The sequence below is a fragment of the Arvicola amphibius genome, chromosome 1 (assembly GCF_903992535.2).
Source record: "Arvicola amphibius chromosome 1, mArvAmp1.2, whole genome shotgun sequence".
Taxonomy (NCBI): Eukaryota; Metazoa; Chordata; class Mammalia; order Rodentia; family Cricetidae; genus Arvicola; species Arvicola amphibius.
Window position 1 is genome coordinate 123,233,045 of NC_052047.1, and position 27,533 is coordinate 123,260,577.

Consider the following 27,533-nt stretch of genomic DNA (forward strand, 5'->3'; position numbering starts at 1 on the left):
AAATGCCCTTCTCCATCTCTTTTGAATAATTTTGGCTTGAAATCTATTTTGTTAGATATTAGGATAGCTATACCAACTTGCTTCTTAGATCTGCTTGATTGGAAAATCTTTTTCCAACATTTTACTCTGAGGTACTGTCTATCTTAGATGTTCAGGTGTGTTTATTGCACACAATAAGATATGTATTCTGTTTTTGTATCCATTCTGTTAGCCCGTGTTTTTTATTGGAAAATTGAGTCCCTTGAATTTGAGGAATATTAATGACCAATGATTGTTAGTTCCTGTTATTTGTTGATGGTGCTTTGGTAGTGTGTGTGTGTGTGTGTGTGTGTGTGTGTTTCCTTTCTTTGGGTTTTGCTGGTATGATATTATCTATTGCCTGTGTTTTCATGGGTGTAGTTAACTTTCTAGGGTTGGAATTTTCCTTCTAGTTCCTTCTGTAGGGCTGGATTTTTTTTTTTTGAGACAGGGTTTCTTTGTAGCTTTGGAGGCTGTCCTGGAACTAGCGCTTGTAGACCAGGCTGGCCTCAAACTCACAGAGATCCATCTGCCTCTGCCTCCCAAGTGCTGGGATTAAAGGAGTGTGCCACCACCGCCTGGCAGGGCTGGATTTGTAGATAGATATTGTTTAAATTTGACTTTGTCATGAAATAAATTTTCTCCATCTAAGGTGCTTGATAGTTTTGCTGGGTATAGTTGCCTGGGTTAGCATCTGTGATCTCTTAGAGTCTGTAAGACATCAGTCCAGGCCTTTCTGGATTTTAGGGTCTCAGTTGAGAACTTGGGTGTGGTTCTAATAGGTCTGCCTTTGTATGTTACTTGGCCTTTCCCCCTTGCTACTTGTAATATTCTTCATTTGTTCTGTATGTTTAGTGTTTTAATTATTATGTGGTATAGGGATTTTCTTTTCTGATCCAATCTATTTGGTATTCTGTAAGCTTCTTGTACCTTACAGGTGTGTCCTTCTTTAGGTTGAGAAAATTTTCTTCTATGGTTTTGTTTACTATATTCTGGGTTTTTGAACTGGGATCATTCTCCTTTTTCTATACCTATTATTCTTAGGTTTTGTCTTTTCATAGTGTCCCAGATTTCCTGGCTATTTTGTGTTAGGAATTTTTAGATTTAACATTTTCTTTGAACAATGAATCTATTTTCTCTATCATGTCTTCAATGCCCAAGATTCTCTTTTCCATCCCTTGTATTCTTTGGTGATGCTTGTGTCTGTAATTCCTGTTCTCTTATTCAGATTTTCCATTTTAAAGATTCCCTCTGCCTGTGTTTTCTTTATTGGTTATATTTCAATTTTCAGGTCTTGAACTGTTTTCTTCACCTGTTTGTTTTTCTTGGCTTTCTTGGCATTCTTTTAGGGATTTATTGATTTCATCTAATTTTTTGTTTGTCTTTTCCTCAGTTTTTAAGATATATTTTAATTTTCTCTTTAAGGACCTTTATTATCTTCATAATGTTATTATTTAGGCAATTTTCTTGTGCTTTAGCCATGTTGGCTTGTTGAGGTCTTGCTGTCATTGGATAGCTGGGTTCCAGTGGTGCCATTTTACCCTTTCTGTTATTGATTGTATTTTTATACTGGCATATAGGCATATGGATTTGGGATGATTATAGGGTCTAGGTGTTGGTTCCTGCATTTGTCTTTGTTGGATGTGTGTTTTGTTCCTTGGTTTCTCCTTCCTCTCTGATCTTTTGACCTAAGTAGCCAAGGATCCCAGTGACTAGCGAGTCTTCAATTCCAGTAGGGTGTCTCCACTGAGGTTTTGGGGGGCTGGGGTCCCTAGATCCAGCCTGGCTTCTGGTAAAGATTTGTAGACCAGGATATGGAGCTCAGGGGATGGGGTGTAGTCTGGGGTTGTTGGGTGGGCTTTCAGGAGTGTTGGCACACAGTGTCTTACCTGGGGTCCCTAGATCTAGCCTGGTTTCTGATAAAGTGAAAGTCTTTGTTCAAAGTTGTAGACTGGTCTATAAAGCCTAGGGGAGGGGCTCCCTAGTTGTTTTCTTAATGTTATATTTGAATCAGAGTTCAAATTATGCAATACAAGTGAAGGATGTATCTCCTTAGTCCCCTTCCACTATCATTTACTGAAGGAGCTAGGTTGTTTGTTCTGACAGTTTTCCAATCTTGACTTTGGTCTTGGTACCTGGGCAACCTGACATTTTCACAACAGAGTCTCGCCCTCCTCCGGCCCCACCAGATGTCATTCCTTAAAAAATCTTTCTCTCTGCGCTCATTTCTCTGCGGTCTCATTTAGTTCCAGAGTTTAAAAACACACTGACTGCTGTGTGTGGATAGCTTTAGTCTGAGCTGCTCCCTCGGCCTGCAAACTCAAATCCTGCTTTTCCCAATGCCACCCGTACCATATGGCCAATCGGCCCCTTGGAATTAGAATGTCCAAGATGGAGCTTCAGTGACTCTTCCACAACCTGGTGATTCAGTGCTTTCCCCAAGCTACTACTCTTTTACATGCTCAAACCCAAATCCTTGTCACCATCTATGGCTTCTCTCTCTCTCTTGTCCTGTATGCCCATGTCGGCTGCACCTTTGAACATCCCCGGAACCAGCCGAGTTTCCTAACCCCCACTCCCTGGGACTGAGTCCTCCTCACACCTCTCTGCAAGGCTGGTGTCCCATCCAAGGAGTTACACACATCCAGTATCCAGTTAGAATAAAAGCCAGAGTAAGATGTCCCCATGCTAATGCCTGTCCAGTGACTCCAACTGCTTCAAAACCAAGGGTGAGTGCTTACCGGAGAGGCGAGCCGCTCCCAGCCTCATCGCCTTCCTTTCTTGCATGGTTTATGGGAAAATGTGCAAACAAATCATGCTCTTTTTTTCTTTCTGGAACTTTCTTTTCCCAGATATTCCTGTGGTTCATTTCTTCCTGTCCTCAGATCCTCCCTTCCATGTTTTACCATGGCTCCCATTCCTTCACTGCTTCTTTTTCCTCGGTAGCACCCATCATTCCCTGACATGAGCAGAGTTACTAGATTGCCTATTTATTTTCCTCCTGACTCCCTAACACATCAGCAGGGACACAACTCTGCAAACTGCCAGATCCTCAGAGTGTAGATAATGCCTGGCCTGCAGTGATGCTCAATAAGCATTTGATAAATGAATGCATGAAATAATTATACAGATATAAATATGTACCTTAGTCATGCCTGGTGCTCAGAAAGAGAAGTATCGGTGTTCTCTCTAATTGTCTTGTCTTAGGGAATTCACGGTGGGCTGCACGAAAGACTCGGGATTTATAATGAGTTGAGTTAGCCAGGCCAGAAGGGGGGAGGAATCTTCACAAAGGACTTTGACCTGGGAAATCTGACGTCTTGGAAGGACAGAAAGGAGCATTGAGTAGCAGCCTCAGGGAGCGAGGCACAAAGAAGTAGGTGGGACAACCCCTAAAGAGTTTTATTCAAGGAGTAAAAAGAGAGTAAGTGACAGTGACAGGCATAGGCTGAAACTTGACATTTGACCTCTTTGCTTATTAAAACTCACACTCACCTGGGCAGTGGTAGGTCACGCCTTTAACCCCAGCCCTCGGGAGGCAGAGGCAGGAGGATCTCTGTGAATTTGAGGCCAACCTGCTCTACAAGAGCTAGTTCCAGGACAGGCTCCAAAAACACAGAGAAATCCTGTCTTGATAAACAAAAACAAACAAACAAACAAACAAACAAAACCCTTCACACTCAGAACTTGTTCCAAGCAAAGTTCCATTCAAAGTGACCGATTTACTTCTTCAAAGACAGTGTGAGGTGAGCACCTGTGCCGGCTCATCTCTGTCAACTCAACATGAACAAGAGTCACCTGGGAAGAGGGACGCTCACCTGAGGAACTGCCTCCTTCAGATTGGCCTCGAGGCCCGCCTGTGGGATATTTTAGGGGTTAATGATATAGGGGGACCCAGCTCACTGTGGGTGGTGTCATCCTTGGGCTGGTGGTCCTGGGTTGTATAAGAAAGCAGACTGAGCAAGCCATTAGGAGCAAGCTCCATGCCTCTGCTTCGGCTCCTGCCTCCAGGTTCCTGTCTTGGCATCCTTGGGTGATGGACTGTAAGCCGGGAGTCAAACCCTTTCCTCCCCAAGTTGGTTGTGATCAGAATTTTAGCACAACAACATAATGCAAGCTCAGACAGTACCACTCTCTACCCCATTTTAAACTGAAATACAGGGAAAATTGAAGTACAGAGGTGAAGCAAATTCCCTGTATCACACAGCTAATGAGGGGCAGAGGTGGGACAGAACCAGACTGCATGACTCTGTAGCCCATGGTTTCTTTTTCTCTTTTGATTGCAACTTTTGGGAGCTATGACTTAGATGCAGTAATACCCACCCATTTAAAACAGCCATTCTTAAGAGATTGGGTAAGTGTGGATTCTGTGTAATACCCACTGCAACCAAGACAGAGTCATTCCCAGCACGGGGACTGGAGTGATGACCTGGCCGTTAAAGAGCACAAGCTGCTTTTTCAGAGGACTCAGTTTGATTTCTAGCACCTACTTGGCAGCTCCCATCTGTCTGTCACTCCAGTCCCAGGAGGATCTGATGCCCTCTTCTGGCCTCTGCAGGTACTGCACACTCATCAATGCAGGCACTCATATACACAAAACAAAAATAATTAAATTTCTATTGGACTCCTTGAAAGTCTCTCGTGCTCTTTTGCAGCAAGGTTTCCCAGCATGCCCTAAGAGTTTCCCAGGTGACTCCTGACTTTGTCATGGTAGATGATTTTTAACTGTTTTGGAGTTGCACATAAATGGAGCTGTGTAATATATATTCTATTTTTATGAATGGTGTGTATTCATGAATATGTGCATAAGCATGCATGTAGTGTCCAGATGTTGACATAGGGTACTGTCCTCAGTCATTCTTCTTACTTTTTGACATAGGCTCTCCCACTTTCTCTGAACCTGGAATTTAATAGTTCAGCAAAATTGGTTGGCCAGCAAGCCTCAGGGATCCTCCTGTCTTTCCCTCCCCAGGGCTGGGATTACAGGCATGCACCATCTGCCTTTCACTCGGGTGCTAGGGATCTAAACTTGGGTCCTCATGCTTGTGTGGCGAGCGCTTAGCTGTGGAGCCACCTTTCCTAGTCCCGTTCCTTGACTCTTTCACTCGGCGTGCTGCTGACAGTCATCCTTGTTGCTGTGTGTGTTAGTCATTTGTTCTTTTTCCCGTGGACTCTACAGTGATTACAATAGCTTCCCATTTCAAAATACAGACTGATAGGAAGTGAAATATGTGGGATGAAGTCTCATGTTCTTCACCCAGTCTCGTCCCTCCTTTCCTCTTGCATGGATCCAGGAAGTGACGCAGCCTCCTGTGGCCATTCCTGAGGTGGTTCTTCAGGGAAACAGTCCCAGAACATCTGCTCTAGCTGTGGGAATGCCCCTGCTCCCAGATAAACATGGCTCCCACCTTCTGTGCTTTCGTTTCTCTTGTCTCAGGTGGCCTCTTCAATACTCAAGGAACCCCTCCTCAGATCTCCAGAACTTTCTCTGGGTGGTGTACTCCTTTCCAGTGCCCTTCCCTGAACATCTGGATGCCCTGACTTTCCTGACCTCCTGTTCAGCCTCCTCAGCTTGCACTGTGGGCTGGAGACTCAGGGTGTGAACAGGAGTGCTGGGCTGGGCTCCCTTTGTCTGCAGACTCAGGGTGGGAACAGGAGTGCTGCCTGTGCTCCGCTTGTCTGCAGATCTCTCCAAGACCTCAGTCTTCTGATTCCTGCACTCCGTATCTTGAAACCTTTGTTTCACATATTTTGTCTGGCTTTCTGTAGCAGGCTTCCTTGGACTGCCAGTCCCCAAATCATGACGTGGAGACTTATTATTAATTAGGAATGCTCCGCCCTAGCTTAGGCTTGTTTCTAGCTAGCTCTTTAAATTAACCCATTTATATTAATCAGTGTGCTGTCCCGAGGATCGCTTACCTCATCTGTGTTCTGTGCATCCTGCTTTCCTGCTTCCTCCGTGTCTGACTGACTGGCTCCTGACTGGCCCCTGGCTGGCCCCCAGTTGGCTGGCCCCAGGGTCTCCCTTTCTTTTCCCTCACTCTCTCTTGAGCCTAGATTCCTCTTCCTACTTATCAGTTCTGTTTGCCCACCCTGTCTGTCCCACCTGCCCGGCCTGCCCTGCCTATCCCTCTACCTAGTTATTGCCTGTTCAGCTTTTTATTAGGCCAATCTGGTGCCTTAGGCAGGCAAGGTAAAATGAATGCAACACATCTTTACATAGTTAAACAAATGTGGCATAAACAGCCGTAAAACATCTTTACTTATTTAAACAAATATTCTGTTCCACAAAAGTCTTCTAATTGTTTAAGGCAATAGGTTTAATTTTTATTGCTGAGTGGCGATCCACTGGTTCAATTGAATAGATGATGTCTTAAACTTTGCACGTGTTGAACCTTTGGGTTGTTCCCAGATTTGGCTATTTCAAATAAGATTGTAGATACCAATCTTTGTATCTACATGTTTCCATTTCTCTTGGCAAATAACCAGGATTGAAGTTCCCTTTTCCTTTTCTTTCTTTCTTCTTTTTCCTTTTCTTTCTTTTTTTAGAGACAGGGTCTTATGTAGCCCAGGCTGCCCTTGAACTTACCAGGTAGCTGAGGATAACCTTGCACTTCTGATTTTCTAGCCTTTCTTTCCTGTGTGCTGGGATTACAGATGTGTACCTCCAGTGCCAAGTTTACGGTGCTTGGGATCGAACTCAGAGCTTTGTCCTTGCTAGGCAAGCTCTCTCCCAGCTAAGCGACAGCCCGAGCCCCTGAAATTCCTTGATTGTAGAGTCCCAAGTATGTAATCTTATAAACCTCTGGCAAACAGTTTTCCCGTCGCAACACTGCCAAGTTGTCAGTCTTCCGCTTTTAGGCATTTTAGTGACTGTGTGAGGTCTCATTGTGGGTTTATTTCACATGTTTTGTTTTATCCTGGGGATACTAGGAAGGAAGGTGACATGCATAGATTTAAATTTTGCAAACAGCCATCTGTCCTGTCTGCTTATTAGAAACCCCACAAATGGAACTTGTTTTGAGCAGAGCCCTGTAGAAAGTGACCCACATGCTGTGGTAGCTTCTGTGCGCTTACTGGACATTTTCATATCGATTTTAAGGAAGTTCAACTCTGTTTTCCTGTTGGCCTGTCTTACTGGATTGTGAGATTTTCTTGCATCCTGGATCCAGAGCTCAAGTGAGAGATAAAGGAGTGAGCACTTGAAGCCCTCCTTTGTTCAGGGTGCAGTGGAATAGGGTGGTGGTAAGACTAGAAATGGGGGCATGATAAAAGGGTCTTAGACCCATGCCAGAATCACCGAGTCATTTAAAATATTTTTGAGGACTTAGAGTCTGTTCCTTTTGCTCCTGAATATTCTTAAATACATTTTTAAAAGTAAAAATTTAAAACCTGAATAATTTCTGTGCTTGACTTACCTGCAGGAGACTGTCTCAAGGACCTAGGATGTTCTCCCTTCTCCTGGTCCTTTTTCTGAGCCATGAAAGTGTGTGCCAGAGAGACCCAAGCTCCGGGCAGGGTAAGTCCTGAGGAGAAACATGTCTTTCACGGCTTCCACACATTTTAGGGGATGTAGCTGGATATGTCAGTTGAGGCTCATGATGTATTCAGAAGTGCGTGCGTGCATGTGAGTTTGTGTGTGTGTGTGTACACCTGTGTGTCCGTGGGTATGTGTAGGGTTTTTAGGGATCTTCACACATGCACACAATGTACTTCGATGGCATTCACCCTCGCTTCCCCCATCCCCCACAGGTTCACTAGGTCCCACCCATGAGGGAAGCACCTAATACCTGTCTTTCCGAGTCTGGCTTTTATTTTGGTTAACACAATAATCTCTAGTTTCAGCGTTTCACCTGCAAACGATACAGTTTCCTTCTTCTCTATGGTAGAATAATGCTCCATTGTGTGTATCGGCCCCACCTTTCCCACCAGTATTTTGACGTTAGGTTTCTAGACTGGCTCCATATCCTGGTAATTGTGAAATATTGCATCACCGAGAACAGATGGGCAGGCATCTCTGTGGTGTGTACCTTAGCTGCCTCCGAGTGACACAGAGTGCCTCAGACAGTAGCTCTGCTTAGGTTTGTGGGACACCTCTTTCCTGATCTCCACAGTGGCTAGACAAACTGGCACTCCCAGTGACGCTGTGTGAAGGTTCTCGGTGGGGGCTGTGAGTCGAGGTTTTCTCACACTGGGCATAGTTATCGTGGTGATTACAACTCCTGGAAAACCTGAGCGGCTTTTGCTGGGCTCCCGTGGTGGCTGCCTTTGCTGTCATGAAGCTCATCCAGTTCAGTTCTCCTCACGTAGCCAGTGGCTGCCTTTGCCATCATGAAGGTCATCCTGTTCAGTTCTCCTCACGTGCCCAATGGCTTTCTTACAGATTTACACCCATTGTTGCAGAAAATGGCGGTGAGTGTTCCCTTTTTATTTTAATCAAAATCCTCTCTACTGGTGCTGTCAATGTGAATGTTTTACTTGATTTGATCTCTTTGCCTTTTAGGAAGAAATAATAGAGGGAAACTATCTGAATGGTAATGTCCCTGGTCTGTCCCATGTGTACCTTCTGAGACCTTCAAACAGGATATGGATGTGGTGTCGTGGAACGATTCCACTCATAGCTGTCTCTCTTCATTTTATCCCCACTGTAGCATTTCTGGATCTCGTACAGTTTGGAAGGTAATCTGCCTCCTAGGGGTTGCAAGGGATGGGCTTTTCCCCCTAATAGCTCTTATATGGAGTTTCTCACTTGAGAAAAGTAGTGGATGCTCATTGCGAAGAGCATCCACCAGTGTAGTGTTTCTCGTCCCCCAAACCCTATTCCTCCATTGCTGTAGTTTAAGACCGAGATGCCTAGCCAGGCAGTGGTGGCGCATGCCTTTAATCCCAGCACTCCGGGAGGCAGAGGCAGGTGGATCTCTGAGTTCGAGGCCAGCCTGGTCTACAAGAGCTAGTTCCAGGACAGGCTCTAGAAACTACAGGAAAACCCTGTCTCGAAAAAACCAAAGAAAAAAGACGGAGATGCCTGAAGCACTTCTGAGGAGGCCACATTCTTCCCAGTGCCGGGGAAGAGAAACACGTCTGTGTTTACTCTACCCCTCAGGCTGGGGCCAGAGAGTGGAGGCCCTACAGCTAGGGAGTGGCGGAGCTGGGGTGTGACCCTGGCACCTGGCTCCAGGGCCTGCTGCCACCTCTGCTCTGTGATGCTCAGGCCCGTGTGAGAGACTGGAGAGATGGGGTGATGTGGCAGTGTTGCCGAGAGACTGTTTTCAGCATTAAATCCTAATATGTATTCTCATAAAGAAGAGGAAATGGGGGCCTCGGGCCCGTGGCAGGGACAGCCAATCACATTAAGATGAGAGGGCCCTGTAAACATCCCTCTTCCCATGAGAACTCCAATGGGGGTTTTAGATGTTTCCTTTCAGGCTGTAATTTTATTTATTTACTTATATGTTCATCCATCCAACTATTTATCTGAACAAAAAAGAGATTAGAAAAAAGCTGTCATGGCTGGGGAGATGGCACAGGCAGTAAAGAGTGAGCCTCACATGACCTGAGTTTGACCCCCTGGCCCCTGCATGAAAGTTTTCAGCATGGTGACACATGTTTGAAATCCCTCTGCCGGGGCAATACAGACAGGAAATTCCTAGGATCTGCTGGTCAGGCCGTCTAGCTGAATCAGTGAACTCCTGGCCAATGAGAGAATCTGTCTCAATGATACTTGAGGTTATCTTTAGGTATCTACACACATGCAAGCACATACACACCTACACACATGCAAACACACATCTGTATACACACATATGCACATATACCTGTATGCACACACCCATACACACTTGTATATATAGACATACACACCTACATACACACATGCACACCTATATACACACACACAATACACCCATACACTTGTAGATAAACACACATACACACATATCCCTGTATATAAAGATATACACACCTGTATACACACACATTCCTACCTTTATACACACACATATAACCATACACCTGTATACAAACACACATACACACATTCACACATATCCCTGTATACAAACATACACCTATATATGCACATACATACTCCTGTGTACATACACACTTGTATACACACACATACACACACCTGTGTATGTATATATATATGTGTGTGTACACACACACACTCACACACATCTGTACACACACTCATGAACACACCTCCAGGTGAAGGCAGCTCTTACTTCTCAACGTAAAGTTCCTGGTATCCCTGGCCCATTTCCCTCCTCCCCTCTGAGCCTCAGGGCGCACAGCCAGGACAGGAATGTTTTCGGGGGACCTGGTCATTGACTTTCTCCCATCTTTCTTTGCTTGCAGCTCCCATGTGTGGACTGCAGACCTGTCCCAAAGAGTCCTTGCCTATCTGAACTCACGGAATGTGGCCTTTACCATCCCCAGCCTGCAGGTGCGCATGTGAGACCTGTTCCTACATTCTTCTAGTGCAAACCAGCTGTGCACCGGGTGGAAACTGGAGGGGATTTACTGATGAAAGAACATCAGGAGTGTATAAGACACTTTTCTAGCACTGTGACACAGTATCCAAGACCAGGTGCTTCTACTAGAACAAAATCCCAAGACAGCAAAGAGGTTTAGAATGAAGGAATGAATCAGAGTTAAGAGTGCTTCTGCTCAATCATGAGGACAAGATTTCAGATCCCAGCACCCATGCTGGTGGCTCACAAATACCTGCAACTCCATAACCAAGGGATCTGCTGTCCTCCTCAGGCCTCTGTGGGCACCTCTGCACACATGTGCACTTATACTCTCTCTCTCTCTCTCTCTCTCTCTCTCTCTCTCTCTCTCTCTCTCTCTCTCTCTCTCTCTCTCTCTTTCTCTCTCTCTCACACACACACACAAATAAAATAAATATATTTTTAAAAAATATAACTTACTTCATAGTTTTAGAGGCTAGCAATCCATCGGTATAGTGCTGGCTCCTGCAAAGACACAGTTGCGTGTCTAAACTTGGTAAATGGCATTGCAATGGTAGGCACAGCCATGAGAGGGAAAGATTACATGGGGAGACAGGAATCTGGGGCAGGATTCATGGTCAAGCTCACGTTACACTTCTCCTAAGAGCTAACCAGTGTCTCATGGGAACTATCTCAGCTTCTTCCAAGGCCACATCCCAGCCCCTCACTCCAGGGTCCACCTCTTCGAGGTGGCATCATCTCTTACTGTCACCTTCCTGGGAACTGAACCTCTGACGCCCGAGTCTTGGGAGATAAACCACATCCAACGGGTCCACGGTTGTTGGTGACAGCCATAGACATTTGGCTAGAGCGTCAGTAGTGCACGGTGGGGGGTGTGGCGAGGGGGGCATCTTGTCATGGCTGGTGGCTCAGGATGGTACTATGTGAGACTGCGGGTGGGTTCATACAGTGCCAGCGCCCCGTTTACTCTGCTTAGCAATGAAGTCACATCATGGACTGACGAATAAAAGAGCAGAGCCGTTCTTTGTTATTTCCAGTTTTACCTTATGTTTTTAATAAAAACAGAAATATCAACAGACATTCACAGCAGAACTGCATCCAGAGGGCAGCCTGCTGGCTATGTGCTCCTCCAGCTGGCGGGACTGCTGGGCCCATACTGCACCTGTCTTCATCACTCCTGGCAATGTAATCAGCAGGAAGGAGTAACCCCTTCCTGTCTGGCAGTAAGGTTTCCCATATCGGTAGGTGCATTACTGCTACACGCCATCTTCACTCAGGTTCTCGACACCCTTGGCAGGCTGGCATAGCCGTAGGCACTGAGAACGAGGTGGAGAACTAGACATTACTCCCACCATCCTGAGATAGGGACAGACATCAAGTCGATGAAAACTCATCATGAATAGAAAAAAATGGTGGATACTACTGAGCACTCCTGTGCTAGGTACCACCGAGAACGCTGTAGGCATCTAATTCTTACGACACCCTGCATGGGTTCTATCTATCATGGTCTGTTTTCCAAATGTGAATTCTGAGGCCCAGGTGTAGGGCTGCCAACTTGGCAAATGCAAATATAGGATGTCTGTGAACTAGAGGAGTAGCTCAGTTGACAGAGTTCTTGCCTAGCGTGCAGAAAGCCCCAGGTTTGATCCCCAGCACTGCAGGAAACGGGCATGGTTGACACACACCTACAATCCCAGTACTAGGGAGGGGGAGGCAGAAGAATCACAAGTTCAAAATCATCCGTGGCTGCACAGTGAGCTTGAAACCAGCCTGGGACTATATGAGACTCCTCTCAAAAGACAAAGTACAGCACACAAATATACCATACCTATTTAAGCTGAAGTTCAGATAAACGTGAACATGGAGATTTACATACATGTTATCTGTCTTTTGTACCCACCCAGTATTTGCCCCCAAGCATTGTCTCACACTGCCTTCCTAGAGAATATTCGTGTAAGGAATATTTAAGAAACTGAGGCTGGCGTACGACTGTAACCTCAGCATCTGAGAAGCTGACACAAGGGGAGTGTGGATTTAGGGCCAGACTGGACTACATAGTGAGATCCTCACTCCCCAAACTGAACAGCAGCAGCAAGTCCAAAAGTTAAAAAAAAAAAACCCAAAACAAAAAAACCCCAAACAAACAAACAAACAACAACAACAACAACAACAACAACAAAAAATGAGTCCCCAAATAGCAGAGGAAAGGCTTTCAAGGGAGGCCGGTGGCCTGATAAGGCATTTCAGACACATTTACTCATTCCGTCTAGGTTTTCTCCTTGCCCGGCACTAGGGTTTGTATGGTAAGACACTAAGGACACACCTGGCCGCGGTGGCACTCACCTTTAATCCCAGCACTCTGGAGGCAGACTCAGGCAGATCTCTGTGAGTTCGAGGCCAGCCTGGTCTACAAAGTGAGTTCCAGGACAGCCAGGGCTACACAGAGGAACCCTGACTCAAGAAAACAACAACAACAACAAAAACAAAACAAACAGAAAGGAAAAAAGAAAAATGAGACCAGGGACACATAGCTTCTCATCAGAGGCCCACTGCCCGGGCAGGGACCAGGCAGGCAGCAGAATAGGGAAATCAGGCTGGTCACCTGAAGAGGGAGGCATGCCCAGCCTTTTCCATTCTCTGTATTTCCTAAGTGGAGTTGGAAATCTGGATTTTGTAAGGAATCCCCCGACTTTACAGTCTTTGCAACCACTAAAGCCCCCACATGCAGGCTGCTTGCCAATTGGTGGGCTGCTGGCCATGGTGCTGACCTACTGTCGCGGCTTCTGTCCTCACTGACTCTCTCCCGTCCATGCTCAGGCAGTCATGGAAACCCACCTGGAGCAGTATTTGTACCAGCCCCAGAAGCTTCTGGAAGACCTGAGGGACGCGGATGCCCAGCAGTTCCGTACTGCCATGAAATGCCTTTTGGAAGACAAGTGGGATCACCTGGTGAGGCGTGCTTGGCATCTCGTGAGGAGGAGTGGGGGCAGTTGGTATTTGCTGGGACTATCCAGGCTTTGACGCCTTTCTCTCTTCATTACCACCCAGACTTGGGACTCTAGGTCCTGGCTTTTCTTCTACAGTTTCTCCAAGTTACATTTTTCTACTCTTCTGGGCACTAAGTGTACTGAGGGCCTTCGAATAGTTTGAGTTGGTAAGAGTCTGAGGGTGATTGCTGTGTCCAGTGGGTGTAGAAAGAACTGCCCCTGTCCTTAAAGCTACAGTGTAGGATGAAGACAAGCAGCAGCTAACACTGACTACAAAACAAGGTTAATGACATGAGCCCCACAAGAGCAAGATCACCAAGCCCCAGAATGCCCTGAGGCTCCAGAGCTGAGAGCTGGTGCCCATTTATTAGGAAGAGTTGGGTGTGGATCACTGTTCCAAAATGGGGTTGAATCCTTGCTTAGCCCCAATTTCCTCAGATAAACTCAGGATGGAAAGATTATTCTTTTTTAAAAACAGACTAGTTTATTTTTCTTTTAATGTGTGTGAGAGTTTTGTCTGTCTGTCTGTATGTATGTGCACCATGTGTCTGTCTGGTACTCATGGAGGTCAGAAGAGGGCATTGGGTTCACTGGAGGTTCTGGTAGATGTAAGCGTCCCTATGTGGGTGCTGGGAATTAAACTGAGGTCCTCAGAGCACACACACTCTTCACTGCTGACCCATCTCTCAGCTCTAAAATGTTAAGATTCTTCTTAGTTTTAATTCACAAGGCTTTTTAAAGAGGATTTGAACATTTTAATAATTATATACTTTTTGTTTAATTATTTTGGTAGTGTTAGTGATCAAAACTAGGACCTCATGAGTGTTGGGAAATCTATATCCCTAACTCCCAATCTGTTCCTACTTTAATATTAGTTATTAAAACATAATAGCCACTAGGTTGCTATGGTTAGATTTCATTTTGAAATTAACTTCAGTTTTTAAAATAGAGTCAACTCAAAATCTATTAAAATTATGTTGTTTAATGGCTATTGAGGCTTTTCTGTTTACGAGATGTTTTTGTAAGGTAATGACTAGCAAGGGACCAGTGACTAAAAATGTTTGTAGGGCATACACCCCCAGTCACAGTTAATTAACTCTGCTATTAGGTATATGCCAATAAAACTTTATTCACACATACAAAAGAAATGAGTCAGTTTTGGCCCATTGGACAGATAGCCATCTGTCATTGTTTTAAGGGTTTAATATGCATGGACTGATTTAATCTCTTCCACAACATTAAATAAGTTTTGCCATTTAAAGTCAGGCTTGCTGGCTCATGCCTTGAATCCCGGAAGTCAGGAGGCTGAGGCAGGAAGAGATTTTGACATCGTTCTGGACTACCTAGAAAGTTTCAGTCCAGACTGGACTACAGAGTGAAGCTCTATGTATGCTCACATACGTATGCATGCACACACACGACAAAGGACTGAAGGTTTAGCATAGTTGTCGAGTGCTGGCCCAGGATGTACAATATCCCAAATTCCATACATGGTGCCTGAAATCAAAGTAAAAAAAATAAGAAATAATGTTGCATTTTAATATTCAGGCGAGGAAACGGAGTCTTGAAGTGTAACCTCTAGTGACACTTCTTAGAAAGATTGATTCTGAGGTTGGAAAATGGGTTCCTGCCTGAGGAAGCTGTGGGCCTATTTCAGAGTGATGTTTTAAAATTCTATGTAACAAAATACCGAAGATTGCAAAGGCAGCCGATTATCTTGAAGAACACTTATGGAAAGGCCCAGTGCAAACAGAGGTAAATTGTGTGTTTCTTCAACACATTGAGGACTAGAACTCAGCAGCAGGTCTAGTGACTTCAGGAACTCTCAAAAAGTGTTGCTGGTAAAGGTCTCAAGATGTCTGCGGTAGCTGTAAGGCATTGTGAAAGTGCAAATGACTCCCGTGGTGACAAAGACCCTGTTCCCACTGTGGAGCCTGGACACTACGGTCACCCCAGAGGAAGCCCCACAGTCACTTCTGTGCTAATGGAAGAGAAGATGTGGCATTCCTGCTGTCCACCCAGAGGACAGAAGATCAGGTGAAAGGCTCGTCTCTGACCCAGAGGGGATGGAAAGGTTTAGAAGTTTCCAGGCTGCAGCACCATGTGGAACTGTCATCCTGAGTTTCTTCATGCTGCAGTATGTGAGCCCCTTCCAGGGCTGTTGAGTCAGGAGGCAGCTCTTGTGTGATTATAATGGTCTAAATATGGAATGTGCCCCATAAGCCCATGGTCCCCAGCTGGTGGGACTGTTTTGGGAGATGGAGCCTAATTACAGGAAGTAGGTCATGGGGGGCAGGATTAGAAAACTATAAACAGTCCCTATATTTCCTTGTTTCTCCTGCTGACAATGTAGTGAATAACCCATCTACAAGATCCCACCCCCATCATGGGACCAAGTGACCCTGCATCAATCCCTCTGAAACCAGGAGACACAAACATTTCCTCCTTCAAGCTGTCTTCTCATGAACTTTGGCCACAAAGCTGCAATGACTCTAATTTCTCTCTTTCCTCCAGGACCTGAAGGATACTGTCATCAACTTGGGAGCCATTTGGGAAGCGGCCCTTCAGAGCCCTGGGGTGAACCGCAGCCTGTTTCTCATTACACTGGAGCGTTGTTTCCAGGTGCTGAACCCCTTGGAGTGTGTGGAGGTTCTGGGCAGGGTGCTCAGAGGGTCCTCGGGCAGCTTTCTGCAGCCGGATGTCACGGAGCGGCTACCCCAGGACCTGCGTGAGGATGCCTTTAAGAACCTGTGAGTTTTTTCCTCTGAACTCTCAGTTCTGTGTGCTGCTCAGGGGTTGCTGTGCTGACCCAAGGAGGTTAGTACCCAGCGAGGGAGAAGATGGTGGGCACGAATAAACAGACATCTTTGGAAGCAGAGCGAGAGATTCTTTTTATTAAAACTCTCTCAATTGTAGTGTCTGGGAACTATTCTCCTGGTTTTTGTCACATCTATCTACCCTTTGCCCTGTGATTTGTTCCATGATTTTCTTTATAAACCTTCATCCTTTCCTTCTGAAAAAATGTTTGTTTTAGGGCCTGGGGAATGGTTCAGTGGTAGAACATTTGCTGTGTAAGCATGTAGACCAGAGTCTGGATATCCAGAGTCCATGTAAGTGGTAGGTGGATGTGTCAGTCTGTCTCTAACTCCAGCCTGGGAAGGCAAAAACGAAGGGTCCCCCAGAGTAAGCCAGATAGGGAGGCTAGTCATATTGATGAACTCTGGGCTTGATTGAGAGACTCTGACTCAACAAATAAGGTGCAAAAGCAAGCGATGAAGATACCCAACATCAACTTTCGCCTCCATAGGCATGGGCACACACATGTACCCACACATATGCAAACAGACATGTGCACCACATATGGATACATGGAGAAGAAAAAAAATTAAGGTACATTTAGCTTTGTTTCCATAAATGGAAAGCCAATATTTTTTTTTAAGTAAAAAATAGTCTAAAAATACACTGAAAAACAGTGCTACTATACCTTAACTACCTACGCTGCTCTCCTGAGTATCTTAGTCAGCTATAGGCTGTACATCTTGGACAATAGACACTTATTTCTAGTGGCTGAGATGTTCAAGGTCAGATCTTGTTCATGTCAGATCTAGTATCTTTCTACCTTCTGGTTCATAGGTATCGTCTTGCTGTGTCCTCTGCTGGCAGAAGGTTTGTAAGATCCCTCTGGAGTCTCTTAGACAAGGGCACTGATCCTATTCATGAGAGCCCCACCTCCTGACCCTGAGGTGACAGAACCCAGGGGATTTGCCCCAGGTCTTCTCTCTCCTTCTTACTTTACCCTGATCTCTCCTTTCTCTTCTTTATGGACAAGGAAATTAAAGGGCAGAGAGATTAAATGACTCACCCTCAAGCACTAGCATTCCATAGGGAAAGGTATTTTTGCAGTGGGAAAGTTTTCCCTTAAATGATGCTTATTACTTTGTATGTGGAGAGTTGTACTCATGGTGTTGATGTGGGGAGTTGTACTCATGGTGTTGATGTGGAGAGTTGTACTCATGGTGTTGATGTAGGGAGTTGTACTCATAGTGTTGATGTGGAGAGTTGTACTCATTGTGTTGATGTAGGGAGTTGTACTTATGGTGTTGATGTGGGGAGTTGTACTCATGGTGTTGATGTAGGGAGTTGTACTCATGGTGTTGATGTGGAGAATTGTACTCATGGTGTTGACATGGAGAGCTGTACTCAAGGTACTGATGTGGAGAGTTGTACTCATGATGTTGAAGTTGAGAGTTGTACTCAAGGTGTTGATGTGGAGAGTTGAGTTGTACTCATGGTGTTGAAGTTGAGAATTGTACTCATGGTGTTGATGTGGAGAGTGGTACTCATGGTGTTGATGTGGAGAGCTGTACTCAAGGTGTTGATGTGGAGAGTTGTACTCATGATGTTGAAGTTGAGAGTTGTACTCAAGGTGTTGATGTGGAGAGTTGTACTCATGGTGTTGATGTGGAGAGCTGTACTCAAGGTGTTGATGTAGAGAGTTGTACTCATGGTGTTGATGTGGGGAGTTGTACTCATGGTGTTGACATGGAGAGCTGTACTCAAGGTATTGATGTGGAGAGTTGTACTCATGGTGTTGAAGTTGAGAGTTGTACTCAAGGTGTTGATGTGGAGAGTTGTACTCATGGTGTTGATGTGGAGAGCTGTACTCAAGGTGTTGATGTGGAGAGTGGTACTCATGGTGTTGATGTGGGGAGTTGTACTCATGGTGTTGATGTGGGGAGTTGTACTCATGGTGTTGAAGTTGAGAGTTGTAGTCATGGTATTGATGTGGAGAGCTGTACACATGGTGCTGATGTAGAAAGTTGTACTCATGGTGTGGCTGTGGGACTTGTACTTATTGTGTGGATATGAGGGCAGAAGGCTCCCAGGACACAGAGGTTTGGAAGATTTTCAGGATGAGCATGAAGGATGGGCAGAGAGGCTAAGAAATGGAAAGCACTATTTGTACCAACCAGGACCTCTGGGTTGGGTGAGAAGGAGATGATGGTGACTGGAGCCATGGGGGTGATAGAGCAGTGGCAGATCAGACTATAGTGGTTTAGAAAGTGACAAGGCCACTTTACACCAGCGGGACATTAATTGTCAAAATACCGGATATTGACAAGTATTGAAGGCAATTAGAGAAATCAGAGATGAGCTCTGATGATACACTGTATGGGAATACAGAGTAAGGCAGTTGCTACAGAGGCAATTGGTGGTTCCTTAAGAGGCTAAATAGGAGGATGGTGTGTATGTGTGTATGTGTGTGTGTGTGTGTGTGTGTGTGTGTGTGTTATGTATTCAGCTCACTGGTAGAGCATGTGTGAGGTCTCAGGTTCAATTCCAAGCACCAACAGAGAAAGAAGCAAAATAAAAGGTGAAGACAATTTAAATGTCCATTGGCTGGTTATTGGATAATCAAAATGTAGACTACTCAGATAATAAAATATTATTTACTTATAAAAAGAAATGAAGGCTTGATTCATGATCCAGCATATATCAGCCTTGAAAACATCATGCATGAGCAAGAAGCAAGACACAGAAATGATGAATGGCTGTCGGGGACCATCCTTGACAAGAACACCTCTTGCCAGGGTAGGGGTGTGGGGATTTAGAAATATAAGTAAAATGAAGACTCGTGAAAAATAATGAAGCAGAAACCATAGAATAGTACTGGGAGTGGGTGAATACTGAAATCACCCACATTTAATTTTCTATACACTTTTATACCTCAATACAAAAGGGGGAAGAAGGTAACAAAAGACTTCTTTAACATGATACAAAGGACAACTCAAACAGTTAATTGCTTTAATACTTTGAGGCATCAAGTTATTAGCATTCTATTGTTTAGACAGTGAAGCCACTCTAGACCAAGTATCCTGAAGGAAACCACTCCCAGGTAACCTCATATTATAAAAGAAGGAGCAGAAGTACACTTGCATATCCTGACCATCTGTCAGGGTGGAATGGATCTACTTGTATCAGCCATCTTAATGTCAAGAGAACTGAGTAACCATATCCTGAGTCAGGATGTGTAGCTATGCTTGTCAACCATCTTGAGCAACCTCCAAACTCTCTGACTAACAGACATAATGGCAATAGGCTCTCATTTTTGGGCCTCCACAAATGGTATGACCCCATTTATATGCAATATCCAGAACAGACAAATCCATAGAGAGGAAGTGGATTAGTGGTTTCCTGGGGCTGGGGAGCTAGGGGTTGAGGGGTGACAGCTAAGGGGGTGGAGTTTCCTTGTAAGCTGCTGGAAATGTTGATGATGATGGGTTTTAGTGAATCAGATGTAATCAAGTTGACAACCAAGAAGACCTATCACACACCCACTCTCACACAGACATGTGTAAAAATCAGAAGCTAAGATCTTTGTATGCTGTGTTTGGAGCCTGATTTACCTTACATAATACAATATTTTCTACTTCCCATCCATTTTCTTGAAAAATATCATGATTTCATTTTCTTGAGACACAATCTTATGCAGCCCAGGCTGGCCTCAAATTTGCTGTATACCCAAGACTGACCTTGAACTGATTCTGCTTTTGGAGGTGCTGGTGAATTATATACTTTAAGTAAGTGAATTATAGGGCATGTAAGTTTGGTGCAGAATTTTTATTTAACTATGCAAAGATGTGTTGCATTTGTTTAGCTATGTAAAGATGTGTTACATTATTGAATAATTTAAAGATATGTTACTGTTTTACCTTGCCTGCCTAAGACCCCTGAGTGTTCTAATAAGAAGCTGAATGGAGGGAGGAGGTATAGGAAGAACTTCCAGGCAGGGAGAGTAACTAGGAGGAGGAATTTAGGATAGAAGAAGAAAGAAAAGGAGATACCAGGGAAATGCCAGGGGCCAGCCAGATAAACATGGGGGAAGCCAGAAAGTAGGACATACAGAAACACAAAGAGGCAAAACATAGATGAGTAGAAATAGGTTAACTTAAATTAAAAGAGCTAGTGGGACAAGCCTAAGCTAAGGCTGAGCGTTCATAATTAATAACAAGTCTCTGTGTCATTATTTGGGAGCTGGTTGGTGGCCCAAAGAAAATTCGAACTACATAAGTTATATCTCAAAAAAAGCTATATGCACACAAAAGGAATTAAGAGCTAAGGAAGCAGAGACAAGATACATAGGCTGCTCTTTGCAAGGTGTTTAGCTGTGAAGGGGAAGAGGAAAATGAGGAAAAGCAGTCAACACAGTCAATGAGACTTGTGGGGGTTCCAGAGCAACAGCCCTGGGTACAGCGCTCTCATGACTCCTTCAGGGTGGGCACCTGCCATTGTGTTGTTAGTGGGCATCCACCTGTTGTTGTTAATGGACACCTGTGTCCCTGTGTCTTAGATCTGCAGTCTTCAAAGATGTCTACGACCAAACCTCAGCTCACACCCAGAGAGCTCTCTACTCCTGGATGACTGGAATCCTGAGGACGCCCTTCAACATCACTGGTGAGGCCTGCTTGCCAGGGCATGAGGGTTGGATGGAGTTCTAGGGGAACTCCACCCTCCAGACAGGTACTTCACTTCCAAAATCAGGATCGATTTCATTGATTTTGTGCTTTAAAATTTTTTTTAATTTATTGTTACTTTATGTGCAATTAATGTTTGTCTACATATATGTCTATGTGAGGGTGTCAAATTTTGGACTTACAGAGAGTTGTGAGCTGCCATGTGGGGTCTGGAAACTGAACCTGGGTCCTCTGGAAGGGCAGTCAGTGCTCTTAACCACTGAGCCATCTCTCCAGCCCCCTACCTTTGTGATTTTTTATCTCACCTCCCCTGCTGTACTTCCAGAACCTAAGTCATGTAGCTGGTAGAGTAGAACCACATCCCATAGCATCAACCTGATGTTCAAACACTGAGATGTCTGTCTTACAAGTGACCTCTCATCCCTGTTCTGTGGTGACATCTTACATTTGATTACAGCCTTTAGAGTGGGATTGCAAGTTTAAAACCCATGTGTAACATGTGTGCTTTAGCAGAGTGTGGTGGAGCACACCCTTAATCCCAGCACTCGGGAGGCAGAGGCAGGTGGATTTTTGTGAGTTCAAGGCCATCTTGGTCTTGAGAGTGAGTTCCAGGACTACCAAGGCTACACAGAAAAACCCTGTCACAACCCTGTCCACCAACAAAAGGATGCATTGAAGTGACATAAGATGATTTTTGTTAGAAAAGTTTCTGTTGGTTCTTGGCAACCAAAGCAGCAATTCCTTGGGGTGCATTTATTTGAGGGCTGTGCACTAAGACTTTTCTTATGTTCTAGAGTGGCCAAGTGGAGACAGAAACCAATGCAGAGCTTCAGGTTTTTCTTCTTTTTCTGTGTGTGTTTGTATGCAGAGGTCAGAGGTCAGCCTCAATTGTTGCACCTTAGATGGTCAGCATCGCTGTTTGAGACAGGGTCTCTTACTGAGACCCGAGACTCGCTGGCTGGGTGCGCTAGCTGGTCAGCAACCCCCATGGATCTGTCTGTCTCCACTTCTCCAAACTGGAATTCCAAGCCCGTCTACCACAGCAGGCTTTTTGTTGTTGTTTTAGTTGTTGTTGTTTTGAGATAGGGTCTCACTGTGTAGCTTTGACTGGCCTGGAACTCACAGACCTCACAGGCCTCAAAGTCATAGAGATCTGTATTTCTCTACCCTCCCAGTGCTGGGATTAAAGGCATGTGCTACCATGCCTGGCCTGGTTTTATTTCCTTAATGGGTTCTGGGTCTTAAACTCCGGTCTTCTTGTTTGCTTGACAAGCGCTTTACTAATGTGTGATCAGGGACCAGAACAGCTAAGGATTTGGGTACCGAGGGGGTCCTAGGCTCATGGTTCTAGGGGCATTGTTTGGTGTACAGAGGGAGAAGAGAGGGAGAGAGAAAGAAAAGAGACGAGAGAAGAAGAAATGAGGGAAGGGCAGGAAGAGAGAAGAGAGGATCTTAGATACCTGTAGTTGTTATAAGGAAGATAAAGTGGATAAATGCCATAGGACAGGCGACTGATTTAGACTAGAACAGGGCTGGCAAAGGCCTTTCTACAGTGTTTTAAAAGAAAGGGAAATAGGGCTGGGGAGACAGCTCAGGGGGTAAAGCGCCCAGGTAAACAGCAGGTGAGCATGGCAGCCTGTTTGGAATCACAGCCCACAGGAAGAGGAGACAGAGCATCCTGGAGGAAGCTGGTGAGCTAGACTAGCCAAGTTGGGGGTTCAAGGTAGAGACCCTGACTAAACATCTAAGGGGGAGAGTAATAACCTACATTCAGCCTCCGGCCTTCAAATACATACACGTGTATCCACACTCATATAAACACTCATACACACAGGTACATCAATACACACATGCCCATCCTAAAATTAGTACTTATTTTAGCCATTTGAGTGTATAGTAGACACCGCACGGTAAAAGCCGTCACAGCTGATGGATGAATGAGGGCCTGAATCCCAGGAAAACTCTGTATGGACAGTGGTATTTGAATTAATATAATGTTCAAGTGTTACCAAACATTAGTGCTTTTTAATTTGCTTTTCAATCATATAAAAACCGTTCTTGGTTTTCAGACTATATAAAAATAGATGGTGGCCTGAGTTTGTCCCATGGTTGGCTGAGATTGGTCAATCTCTGAACTAAGAAATCAGGGAAGACCTTTCCGGTGGATGCCATCTGGGTTAAATCCAAGATGAGGAGACTGATTCTGCCATGTGAGGTTCAGGGAGGGAGGACATCCAAGGGCGAGGGACAGCAGACACATGCAAAGGTTTTGGAGTGAGAATGAGCTCAGTGTGTTGAGAAGACAGAAGAAGCTAACAGGCTGGAGCACAGGATATGCGACTAGTCTTTTCCTGGAATCAATCTCTGAGATCCCGTGGGAGCAACTTTAAACAGCATACAGTCAATGTCTCAAATACATGGGTGAGTTCCCTCCAGCCCTGGCCTCACCGTACACAGCACTGAGGAGGTCACTCAAGTCTTTATTGTCAGTTTAGTTAAGAACTGATTTTCCTGCTAGAATCCCTGTGTGCAGCAAGTCCCATCATTAAATTACAGTGAATTCAGATTCACTCTGTTTGGACCCTGTATTCTTGTAGCTCATGAACTTCCCAGAGGTAATAGACTGAACTCTGACTAGTAAAATACTCCATGCTTGGGTATCATGGCTCTGCCAAAATGCAGCCCTTGCTTTGTAATTGGTTGAGAAAAAGCCAATTCAGCTTGGATGTTGGTGGATATTGTTCCTCTTTGACCACACTTTCCTTTAACAGCCTTCCCAGACGTTAATGGTGACATCTACAGACTTCAATTTTTAAAGCTATTTATATAGTTATGTAGTGTGTGTATGTATAGTATGGGTGCATGTGCACATGTGTGATGTGGGTACATGTGTGTGTGTTCGTGTGTGTGTGTGTGTGTGTGTGTGTGATGGCTAGAGGTAGTAGACATCAGATGTCTTCCTCAATCACTTTCCTCTTTGTTATTTTGAGACAGGTTCTCTTACTGAACCGGAGCTCACTGATTGGCTAGACCAGCGGGCCAATAAGCACTAGGGATTGGTTTAAATCCTCATTGCCACCACTGGCATGCTGGGGCCACAGATGTGTGTTTCTGCGGATGCTAGGGATGCAGACTCAGGACCCTTTACCAGCTCAGTCATCTTCCTAGCCCCTAACTCCCATACCCCTGATTCCCAAGCTTAAGGAGATAACACTATTTTGTGAATCATCCCAGAAAGAGGTGACTCGTCTATCTCATTTAGACTTTGTCAGAGTCCACATCTCCCTAAACAGCTCTTGGTGACAGATTTATATGCTCTCACTTCTTTCTTTTCTCCAAATGCTACCAATGCAATGCTGTGTGTAACATCCGTACCAAAAGCCTGGGGGTGAGGCAACCCAGCCAGTTCCAGCTCATTGAAATCTGATGTTGGATCCTGGCTTGACTGGTCTCAAAGTCCTATTGAGATGTCACAGATGGGGGATTTCAAATACCAGAACACAGTGACACAGAGATTCTTCTGGGAGTTGCAAAGAGAAAGAGATTCCAGCTAAGGAGATAAAGGAAGGCTTCAGTTAGTTTTGATAGCACAACATATAATCCCAGCTACTTGGGAGGCTAAGGCAGAAGGATAGCAAGTTCAAGACCAGCCCGGGCAACTGAGTAAGTCCTGGTAAATGAAAACAGGGTGGAGAGTTTCTTAGTGGTAGAGCCCATGCTGGCATGTGTGACACCTTGGATTCAACCCTAGTATCATGATAATAAAAAGGAAAAGCAAAGCCAAAGAGCTGGGAGATGGCTCAGTTGGTAAAGTGCTTGCCTGGCAAAAGCATGAAAACCCGAGTTCAATCCCCAGAGTCCACGTGGTGGTGTGTGCTTATAGTGTCTGTGCCGGGAGTGACAGGTGAAACCTTGGGGCTCTCTGGCCAGCCAGCCTAGCCTGTTCTGTGAGTTCTAGGCAAATGAGAGACCTCGTTTCAAAAAGCAAGCAAGCAAACAATCCCCAAAACAAAAAATAAAAAAGAAGTTGGTAGTACATGAGAAATGGCTCCTAACACACACACACACACACACACACACACACACACACACACACACCCAAAAAGGCTTCAAGGAAAAAGAAAATTTGAACCCAGTCTTGAAGTCTTGAAGGTAGGTAAAAATTAAGGAAAGACATCCCAGGCAAGCAGAGATCCTGGAGGCACTTGGAGTACATGCAGGGAATCTTGGTTTTGCTCAAATATAGTAATGTGCTGGTAAAAAGGATGACAACCTGCTAGTTATTACTAACTAGGTTAAAATAAAGGTAGCAATAAAAGAGAGTCAAGCATATGTTAAGCTTTCAGATTATTGACTAAAGAATTGAGCTAAAAATAAATCACTTTATTTTCTGGTCTCAAGTATTAAAAAATAATCTGAGTACCTACCAAGTTCCAGGTAATGTTGATGATCTGATCTGGGGACCACACAGTTGAGTGGCAAGTCTCAGGTGCTGGCTCTCTGTGGCTGTGGCCTGTGTGTAGTGTGGGGACTCAATACATGGTGGCTGAATAAATGAAAGAATGCCACAGGAGTTCTGATATCAAAGATCCCCGCATGTCATGTGATACAAGTACACATGGATGTATGTGGAGGCCAGAGCTGCGTGTCTCTCTCAATCACTTTCCACCCTATTAGCTTATTTAAAAGGTTTATTTTATTAGTGTGTGTGTGTGTGTGTGTGTGTGTGTGTGTGTGTGTGTGTGTATGCGCGTGTGCCTGTGGAGGCCAGAAGAGAGTGTCAGATGTCCTGGAGCTAGAGTTCCAGATAGTTGTGAGCAGCCCAACACAGGTGCTAGGAACTGACTTTGGGTCCTCTACAAGAGCATTTAGGGCTCTTAATTGTTGAGCCATCTCTATAGCTCTTCTATCTCATTTTTTAAATTTTGTTTTTATTTATTTGGTTTTTCGAGACAGGGTTTCCCTGTAGTTTCTAGAGCCTGTCCTGGAACTAGCTCTTGTAAACCAGGCTCGAACTCAGAGATCCGCCTGCCTCTGCCTCCCGAGTGCTGGGATTAAAGGCGTGCGCCACCACCGCCCGGCTTTCTATCTTATTTTTTGAGACAAAATCTTTTACGGAACCTGGAACACACTAATTTGGCTAGGCTGACTGGCCAGCAAGCTCCAGGAATCCTCCCATCCCTTTCTCTCCAGTGCTGGGATTGCAAGTGTGTACAAGTGTGCTGGTGTTCTTTCCCTCCCCTCTCCATCCCTCCCTTCCCCTCCCCTCCCTCCCCCTCCCCTCTCCTTCCTTTCTTTTCTTCTTCTTTTTAAATGTGGGTTCTGGGGAATGGAACTCAGGTTCTCATGCTTATATGGCAAGCGCTTTACCAACTGAACCACCTCCCCATTTAGAAGCGTTACTTGTTCATTTACTTATTCTTTATTTATTTCTCTCTCTTTGCAGATGGCTCAGTTTCATGGGTCAGTGCGGAAAAGTTATGGATTTTGGGCAGATACATGGTTCATCTATCATTTGAAGAAATTATGAAAATCAGTCCTATAGAAGTAAGTTGGAAAAGTATATTTTTATGTTCTCATTGCTAATATGCCTTGAGAGGGCATGCTCTAAACTCCCAATGTTTGGTAAATCATACACCTGCCTCAGCCCAGACTATCTCTGCCCTTTTGAACAAAACTCTTGAAACAAAGCCCCAGGGGCCAATGGTGGGGATGTATTCTAGCACAGAAGAGCTGAGAAGAAAAGGAACTGTGGACATCTGAGACTTTTGACGTGACCAACATGATAAGAAGGGAACACTGACTATGAACCAAGACTCATGTGAGAAGATTGTTGTACTCAAGAGAAGCCAAGGACAATAACTATGGGGCTTCCAGTCCCTGGAAGCCTGAGCTCAAGCCAGGGCAGCATGGATTAATGGCTGCTTCTATTAATAGTGACTTCTATTAATAGCTGCGTCAACATGAGCAATGATTGGATCTGAACTCTGGAGTTTATAGTGGGGAAATGTTTGTGGCTCGTGTTACTTAACTCACCAGTCAATTTGTCTCTTTCCTTCTGATGTTGACTCAATGACATTAAGATCCCTTGGGCATTGTGACTTTGAAATACAGTCTCTGAAGAATGCTCCAATAGAGGTTCCTAAAGAGCAGGGGGCTGGGCCCCATTAAAACAAAAACAAAAAGCATATGGGCCTTGTCTCTCACCTTGCGTCAAATGACCGCCTTCTTCAGAAAGCGGCCCACCCAACAGTGTTTGGTTGTTAGAAACCTAGGCAGGACTTGGTTCCTCCTGTATCATTGTATGCACAGTGTGCCTATGTGAGCGTGACGGTGCATACGCCATGGCGCCTGTCTGAGGGCCGGAGGACAGATTTAAGACTTGTTCTTTTCTTCCAAGATGGATTCAAGGGATTGAACTGAAGCTTGCACGGCCAGCACCTTTGCCTGCTGAGCCATTTCGCCAGCCCTGGTTCCTCTCCTTTACCTAGGAGGCTAGGGGCCCCTCAGACATTTTTGCTGTTTTGCTTGGGCCTTTGAAGCAACTCTGTCATCCCTTTCCCTCTTTATTCTCT

The 27,533-nt window shown here is 44.9% G+C and overlaps 1 protein-coding gene across 1 annotated transcript in view; it reads left to right on the plus strand.

The window, feature by feature from the left end:
• The window catches only part of Otoa (otoancorin), a 91,312-nt gene that overhangs the window by 12,356 nt on the left and 51,423 nt on the right, over window positions 1-27,533 (plus strand). Inside the window, 9 exon segments of the mRNA XM_042054085.1 lie at window positions 7,443-7,537; window positions 8,402-8,430; window positions 8,522-8,552; window positions 8,670-8,697; window positions 10,381-10,468; window positions 13,314-13,445; window positions 15,998-16,233; window positions 20,835-20,938; window positions 26,405-26,505. Of these exon segments, the coding sequence (XP_041910019.1) occupies window positions 7,443-7,537; window positions 8,402-8,430; window positions 8,522-8,552; window positions 8,670-8,697; window positions 10,381-10,468; window positions 13,314-13,445; window positions 15,998-16,233; window positions 20,835-20,938; window positions 26,405-26,505 (844 nt within the window).